Raw genomic sequence first — 8,807 nt, forward strand, 5'->3', positions numbered from 1 at the left:
TGGTTAGCTATCCTATGGTGAACTTCAAGTACCAGACAAGTTGGATTTATCCTGCGGCTGCCTTAATTTGTACTGAGGCCTGGTTTGAATCCTAACAGCCTCGAGAATGAAGAGACCATGAAGGGAGGTATAAAAGTTACTTCTGCATCCCATCTCTTAACTGAGGTGCCAAATGCAGTTCCAGTGCAGGTGGGAATCTGCCTCTCACTAGGCCTGTAGAACTGTTCAGTGTTCAATGTTCTTGAATGTTATGATATCAATAACTTTTGTAGCTTTTCTCAAATATTAAATCTATTTTTACATATTCAAATAAGTATGTGGCAGAAAATAAAATTCATCAGAAGATGGCTGGGAAGAGTGTGGAGTAAAAGGTACTTTCCTCTGGATTTCATGGGAAGTTCCAAAGCCACTGGAATGTAGGCACAGATGTTCAACCTCATCATGGCTATAGCAAAAGTGGCACCAGCTGGTCACATTTTGGAAGTGAAAAGGTTTATCCACAATATTACACAATTGCTTTCACACCTCCAGGGAGCATTAAGATTCACACTGCCAGGGCTGGTTTGGGATATAGGGCTTCTATAGACATGAGCAGAGCCTGCCCCAATGCACTGGAAATCTAGCGCATTGGAGTAGACTTGATTAATCGAGTTTGCTGGAGCACGGAAATTGATGTGCTTTGGCAGCCTTCCACATCACGTGTATCAGCATCCCCACATGTCTCGGTGCTGAAAAAATGGTGGTGGGGCACTTTGAAATAAAACATGTTTGATGCCTTTTAGTTCAAAGCTCCCTGCCACCATTTTTTCCGTGTGGGAATGCTGATACATGTGATGTGCAGGCACTTTTAATTACTGTGGCTCACTAATTAAAGTGCCTGATGCCATGTCCCAAAGCATGTATAAAAATGGCCATAGTCACTAGAGGGCTGTGTGCAAGGCCCCAAGCCCTTAAAAATGTTTCCAAGCCTTCTAAGTGAGAAGAAAAACTTGAAAATGTGACCTAAGTGTAATTCATGTGGCAGTAATCTGCCTCAGTCTGCAGAAAGCCTGAAACAACAGTCTTGAGAGATGACACCTGCCCCATTCACCTGTTCCTACAAAGTCTGAAATCTGCTTTAGGGGTCTGCTTCTTAATAGAAGACACTATGAGAGGCCCTAATCATATACCTCTATCATGTCCTACTAGGCAGTGTCAGCATGAGAATAGCTCATGTGGGCTCCTTCAAAATGGACCCATACCTTTCTGGAGATAGGGCCTGGGGGGCCCAGCCTGTCCCAGAAGCATTGGTGAGAGAGAGCCCCATCCTCAGGAAGATGTGGGTCCATCCTGAGGGAGCAAGGACTCAGCCCCCACAGAAACTATTATCTCGCTGCTCAGCAGGATATGATAGAGATATGTGGCGAAAGGAGGGCAGTTCCATATAGAACTGACTCCTATTGTACAGCATGAAAAAAATAAACCAAAAGAAACAGTCACCTGAGTACAGAGGGATTTTCTTTTCCTGTAAAACAGCAAAGCCCAACCTTTTTTGGAAGCTATGCCACAAATTAGCCCCACACTCTCCCCAAGTGCCACTTCAATCCCCTTCCTCTACTGGATCTTCTGCTCTTCTTTCTGTTTCCTACCCTATCTGCTTGCAGGCTGTCCCCTCCTTGATCTATCATCTGCCTCACGCAGAGGCTGCCCATGCCACAGCTTGGTCACCCCTGCTGTAAAAATATCCTTAGCCTTTGGTCAGCATAAAATGGAGCAAGCTGCAGATTTTTTGTCTTTAACACAGACATGTAACTTATTGCCCCCAGCATGCCACATTCCATCACATCCCAGCATCTTTGCTGAAAGCTATTGTGTTCATGAGCACACCATCCCTATCAGAGAGGAAGAAGCCACAATCCAGGGTGTAAAATTCTATAACTTTAGCCACTTCTATTGACCATGGAATATGTCTGTGCTGAGTTACAGATGTTATAGGATTTCTTTCCTGAAAGGTAGGATCCAAAGGCTTTCCCTTGAGATATGCCTTGGTGCTGTCTGGAGCTGTAAACACTGGATAGAAAGATTTTCATGAGTTGTAGATGAGCATGAGTTTAACCTCCCTCCTTTATTTTCTTTGAGAAACTGGACCTTCTAGCACTGTAGATACTCCAAGACAGCATACTTAGCCCGAGACTATTTCTGGATCAGTTAGAGACTTACAATGCTTGGTGTGACTCTTTCACTGAGAAGATTGTTCCTGGCACTAATACTTATTCCCCTGCGTGCACAATACAATGGGAATGAGTGAATCAGTTTAGAAAGCATGGTTTCATTTTAATTGAATGAGGCTAGAGAATTTACAACCAAGGGATTGAGATGACAGAGGAATAACAGTTTAATAGACAGGACACCTATTTCATACATTGTTAGATTCTCTGGGCTACCCAGTGGCAAACAGGGTTTAGCTAATGGTATCCAATTACAGACAACGAAGAACAAATATTTGGAAATGCTGTTGTCCTATCCAGCATCATGAGATATGGAAGAGAGTTAGTGCGAAAGAGAGACTACCTGTCTGTTTTGTTCATAAAATTGAATATCGTGGTACATTCATTCCATGTGTTGCACCTTTCCTATAAACCACCTGTGCACCAGCTGGGCTTGATACCTGAGATGTCAGTAGAGCTCTGGAGACCTTCTCCCAGAATGCAAGCTGCCTTCTTCCTGCATATGCAAGACCATCAGGAAATACTCCCTGCCCAACAGAGAAGCCATGTTGGAAATCACATGAGAACATTGGTACTTTTACTGTTTGTTAGCAAAATGTCTTTGATCTGTGGGCAAAGCCCCTATGACAGTATGTGGCTTGAGCCCTTGAGGCTCCTGTGTGGCAAGAGGAGCTGTGCTAGGAATTATTTAGATGGGGACAGCACAGAGCCCAGGCTGCTTTGCTTTTCTGTGTTGTGATCTTTGTGGCTTGGGAGAGAAACCTGATAAAGCAGACTGTTAGCAGTTGAGTTCTGTTGCTCAGTTCTAATTACAAAATAAAAAGCCCCAGCATATCTCACAGAGACACTAAAGCCAAGAATCCTGCTCTTCTTCCTTCCTGTGGAGGTGTCTTCATTCCCAACAGTGGCTGATTCCTTCCTGTAGGAGATATGGCTACATGCTGCCTCCCCTATGACAGTCCTTATTACCCACCAGGCAGTAAGAGAGCTAGACTCCAATGTTGCCCTCATCTGCCTGAAGAATAGCTGTGACATGCAAGAGTACTTTGACATTTTTGGCAACAGAGTCTCACCAGCCCTGCTCTCTGTGTCAGTTCTCCATCTCCTACTATTCTACCATGCAGCTTCCAGCGTCATCCCTTAGGAAAATGATATGTGTGTGTGTGCACACCCTGAGACTTGACCTTCCTGAATTAGCAGTTACTTCTGATACTTTTTAAATATGCTGGCACCGCCTGGGCTTCTTTCCAGTAGGGGTGTGCGAAACAGGCCCTATTCAATTCAGATTCAGATTCGGCCCAAATCAGGGACAGTGATTCAATTTGTTGATTTGGATCACTGTCCCTGATTCAATTAGGCCAAATCCATATCTCAAGATTCAATGCTGATTCAGAGAATCTGCGATTCAGCCACAGACACAGCTTTAAATGTTTTTTCTACATACCTCAAGGTACCAGTCGCAGCTTGTGAATGCTGTGATGGAGCGTCCCACAGAAGTGTGGGGGGTGGCCCCTGCATGCTCAGCGGTGAACCCAGAAGTGGATTGGAAGTACTTCCGGGTCCGCTGGGGAACGGGCTGGGCACCTCCCCCCTACGCCCCGCCCAGCTCGGTGATCGGCCATGGGGGACCCCGGTTACCCCCACAGATCCAGGAGGCACCAGTCACTGAGCCGGAGGGGGCGTGGGGGGGCGGGCCCTGCGCGCTCCCCAGCAGACCCAGAAGTGGATTGGAAGTGCTTCAAGTCCACTTCTGGGTCTGCTGCCAAGCGCGCTCGTGGGGGGGCGGGCCCTGCGCGCTCCCCAGCAGACCCAGAAGTGGATTGGAAGTGCTTCAAGTCCACTTCTGGGTCTGCTGCCAAGCGCGCTGGTGCCCCCCCACCCCCCGCGCTCCTGTGAGATGTTCCACCCTCCCCAGCATCACAGCATTCACAAGCCTCCTGATACCTTGAGGTATGTAGAAAAAACATTTAAAGCTGTGTCTATGTCCAAATTGCCAAATCTTTTCGAATTGATTCGGAGGGTTCTGATTCAATTCAGAGAGATTAAAGGGTCTCCTGATTCGATTTGGAGATTCAGTCACTGAATCGGGCTGAATCTCTGCTGAATCGAATCAGTGACTGAAGCTTCACACAGCCCTACTTTCCAGTGCTTCTTGTGTGACTGTGTGTCAGTGGCTGTGATTAGGGGTATGGTCAAATACATGTAACCTTTGGTACTAAGAACATAAGAAATGCCATTCACTGGGTCAGACCATATGTCCATCAAGTCCTGTCTCACACAGTGGCAGAGTGGATGCAGAGGGGGAGGGTGACTGGGGTATATTCAGCATTTTCCACTCCCTGCTTCTCTCCCACTGCAGTTTCCAGCATTCAGAGGTTTCAGAAGTTCTGCTTCAAGGTTGCACCCCTATCAACCATGTTCAATGACCTCTAATGAGCCTTTCCTCCAAGAATTGGTCTAATCCACCTTTGAACTGGGTTCAGCTACCTGCCTCCACAAATTCTTATGGCAATGAGTTACACAAGTTAATTGCACACTGTGTGAAAAAGAACTTCCTTTGTTAATTTTAAACCTACTTTCCAATAGTTTTAATTTATGTCCCCTAGTTCTAATATTGTAAGAGATTGTAAATAATAAATTCCTATTCTTTCTCTGTACCATTTAATATTTTGTAAATATCTATCATGTCTCCTCTTAAGCATCTCTTTCCTAAGCTGAAAAGTCCTGGCCTGTTTAATCTCTCCTCATACACTTTCCTGTATTCTTATTTGCTCGTGGTCCCCCTGGTTCTCTTGATATGCTGGTTAATGACACAGGTGCATTTAAAGATCTCACCTGCCATACACTCAATGTTCTGGGTGTGTCTGGCAGAAATGACTGTCACATTATATACAGCACCGGAGTTTATTGCTCTTGGACACCACATATACATGTGTGCCCAGGGATGCAGTATGTTGAACTAGGTTGGAGTAGCTCCAGCTGGCAGGAGGCCTGGGGGGAGGGTCAACCTGCCAGTCTGGAGCTGCTTCCCCCTGGCTCAACGTGATGCAGAGGGGCTCACTGGGGCACAAGGATGCTCCAGTGTGGGACTAGCAAGCATGCAGTCCCCACACTGATGAACCCTTATTCCCTAACCAGCCCTGTCAGCATCTACACGTGTTGCTGTGCAGTAAATAACACCACCACAGGATAGTATTTATATTTACAAGTGCTAATGTACAGCTGCATTTTAGTTTACTGTGACATAATAGGGCTGCATGTATAGATGCAGAGACTTTACTGTGGAGCTAATTAGGCAGCTCTGCAGTAAACATTGGTAGATGCACCTGGTATTTATCTGTCAGCAGTGTGGCTGCAGATCACAGGAAGAATCTAACCAAATCAGCAGCAAATCCCAGCAATGCCCACGCCCAACTTTTCAATGGAAAAGGGTTCTTGAAACAGATGCATCAAGAGTGGTGGCTGAACTGTCTGCTGCTATGTGCACTGTATATACTTCAAGGAGCAAATCCACTGTGCTACTACAACCAAATACTACAGCAAATACACTGTGCCACTGTGCCAGGTAAGAGCCACTACACAAAACACAACAGTGGTGCTGCTGGTGGCTCCCTATACACAACCAGCCATGCTAGCAGGTGACTGTGCTCACTCTGCTGCCAGATGGCCATGCTGGGTCCAGCAGAATCCATTGTTGTGCTGCCAAATGTTCCAGATGAGCCTGGTAACACATACATCCCTCCCAGGCAGTGTTGGGTGATATGTACAGGCTGTGGTTAGTCTCAGCATAAGCTGAAGGAGCTATCTACTCATGAATCAGGATAACACTAAACATTCAATTTGGCAGGAAGAACAAGGTGGTAGCCAGGAGCTGGGGGCAGGCAGGGAGAGGTAAGACAGAAGCTCTTTTTGTTACAAGTAACCTTCTTGCTCCTACAGATTTCCAGAGGTCCTTAAGACCCACAGCTCCCTGGCTGCACACAGGCCCATGAGCTTGCCACTTCCCAAACAAGATGAATCACATGAATTATTTCCCCTCACCTTTCACTTTGTCCCACCGGTGAGCCTCACTTCCTCTAATTCACAGAGATATTGATTTCTGGTCCTTTCTCAAGGTACATTAATTCAGACTGGAAGAAAGAAGCAGAGGCCAAGGCAAGGATCACAGTCTGAGCAGCCTGGACACTGAATATGTAGCTTCATTCAAACACTTACACTGGGAGACAGCTGCATTCTCCACACCCAGTTTGGAGCCAACACCCATTCTCTGCTTGTTTTGTAACTTGCTGCTAAGTCTCACTCAGAAACTCCAGTAGCTTTACCTGCAGCTTTGTGGGGGTGGTTTCCCTGTGACAGAGGAGTGACTAACTTGTATTACCACACTATGGAGCTATATACACAGCCAAGCAGCACTTAAAGCCCTGACTTCAGCTCACAGCTCTGACACTGTGTAACTTTGGGCAAGTTTCTTATCCTCAAAAGTGATCTTTTATTAGACAGTGCCTCTCTTAGACCCTGAGACTGTGCTGTTTTCATTGGTACTGAGCACCTCCAGCTCCCACTGATGTCATGTGGAGCTCAGCATCTCTGAAAAAGAGGCTAAGGCACTCCCTGTCATCAAGTCCATTGCTCAGTCTACTTAAATAGTCCTGAATGGAAGACAGGCCAGATGACTAGTCCCCCTGTGCCTGGGCTCAAGGAGATAGGACATGATGCTGTTTCTTCACCTACCTCCTCACTGTCACTCTCCTCTGCCTCTGGACTTCTTGGCAGTTTTCCTTCTTCCTCCTTCCTGTCTGTTTCAGGCATGATGTCATCCAGCCAGCTGAGGTCATGCAGGGAGAAGATGTACTCCATTGCCTTCCGTATCCCCACTAGAGCCAGCAGCTTGGGCCAAAACGAGAGCTCAGATAGGATCATAGGAAAGTAGGTCTGGAAGGGACCTCATGAGGTTCAAGGCAGGATCATTGTTGACCAAACCATCCCAGTCAAGTGTCCAACCTGCCCCTGAAAATTTCCAGGGATGGAGGAGATTCTCTAGGTAGCCTGTTCCATTGCTTAGCCATCCTCATAGTCAGAAAGTTCTTCCTCCAACCTAAATTTCTTCCACTGCAGTTTGAGGTCATTGCAGCAATGGGAATTTAGTTTGGATATTAGAAAGTACTTTCTGACTATGAGGGTGGTTAAAGATTGGAAGAGGCTATCTAGAGAAGATATGGAATCTCCATCCCGAAAAATGAGGTGCACTGATACATCAGCATGATATTGGATCGGTACTGATATAAAGAAAATTGTCTGTATCAGATGTTGGCCTGATGGGACCACTAATTTAGCTGATAAATGCCCATGCTGCATGCAGCTGCAGCACAGCACAGAGCAGAGCTGGCAGCATGGAGAGCTGCTTCTAGCTGGTAAGTTGGAAGTGGAGGGGGCAGTGAGGGAGGTGGCAGGGACAAATGCTGCCTAGCTGGGGTGGGGGAGCATGGGACAGAGGCACACCTTATGGAGTGGGGGCAGCTCTCACTGCTGCTTGCACCCGGGGGCGGACATATGCGTCCCAGATCTGTGCGGCGCAGGGTGGGCTGCAGATGCAAGGTGTAGCCAGAGCCAGTGCTGCGCAGGGTTTTTCTCGCTGGAGTCTGGGCTCGGAGCAGGCTCTGGTGTCACTGGGAGGAGGCTGCAGCCACCCCAAATTTCGCTGCAGCTCTGCTCCCAGCCCCTCACTACCACCCTGCGTAGCCCCAGCTGAATGCCTCACTTCCACCCAAGCACCAGGAAAAGCCAGGGCTGTGCCAGGCGGTGGTGTGGGGCTGGAAGTTGAGCTGTGGCAAAATCTGGGGTGGCTGCAGCCTCCTCCCAGTGCCATCAGAGCCCACATTAAGCCCAGCCCCTGCTGAGAAGAGCTGTGCAGCCCCAGCTCCGGCTCCACCCCACAGCTGCAGCCCACCCTGCACTGCGCACATCCAGAGGCATATGCCCCCCTGCCCTCCCAGGGTGCAAGCAATGATGGGAGATGCCCTCCCACCATGAGCCACACCTCCATCCCACGCCCCCCCCACCCCGGCTGGGCAGCGCCTGTACCTACCTCCTCCCTCACCACAGGGGGTGTTGATCTGCACCCCCATGCTCCTTCTCTCCCCACTCCTCTTCCACTGCATTGAACTTACCACCTGATGGCAGCGGTATCAGATATCAGATTGGTATCAGTCAGTATGCCTCCTTAAATATTGGCTATCGGTATCGGCCCCAAAATCTCTATTGGTGCACCCCTACTAGAAATTAAGCACAGTGGAAAGAATCAGAAGAACCAGAAAAGCTGCTGACTTATAGAAAGCATCATCCAGAGGTTACGCTATGGGAGCTGAAGTCAGGACAACTGGGTTCTTTTGCTTTCTCCACCACTGATCTATGAGTCCTAAACCAAGAAACACAGTCTTTTCTGTGCCTTGGTTTCCCCACCCATAAAATCACACTGGTGTGAGGCTTTGAGGTCCACAGTCCTTAAACAAAAGCAGCTGTTTAGAACAAAGCATTATTATTAAATTGGCCACGTTACCTTCCAGTGGAGGATTGATCCTGTATGTATTTTCTGTCCTGTCC

The 8,807-nt window shown here is 47.7% G+C and overlaps 1 protein-coding gene across 7 annotated transcripts in view; it reads right to left on the reverse strand.

The window, feature by feature from the left end:
• Positions 1-776: 776 nt before the first annotated feature.
• SLC4A9 (solute carrier family 4 member 9) overlaps positions 777-8,807 on the reverse strand; it is a 75,280-nt gene continuing 67,249 nt past the window's right edge. For 4 of the 7 annotated variants that reach the window (XM_025205825.1, XM_025205817.1, XM_025205835.1 and 1 more), the window contains 2 exons: positions 6,939-7,139; positions 777-2,734 (listed from right to left, as the gene is read on the reverse strand). In XM_025205825.1, coding sequence (XP_025061610.1) covers positions 2,564-2,734; positions 6,939-7,139 — 372 coding nt within the window. In that variant the 3' untranslated portion in view covers positions 777-2,563. Of the gene's footprint in view, positions 2,735-6,248; positions 6,338-6,938; positions 7,140-8,807 lie in introns of all 7 variants that reach the window. The other 3 variants (XM_025205829.1, XM_025205811.1, XM_025205806.1) reach the window with 3 other exon arrangements.

The sequence above is a fragment of the Alligator sinensis genome, unplaced genomic scaffold, assembly GCF_000455745.1.
Source record: "Alligator sinensis unplaced genomic scaffold, ASM45574v1 scaffold156_1, whole genome shotgun sequence".
Lineage (NCBI taxonomy): Eukaryota > Metazoa > Chordata > Crocodylia > Alligatoridae > Alligator > Alligator sinensis.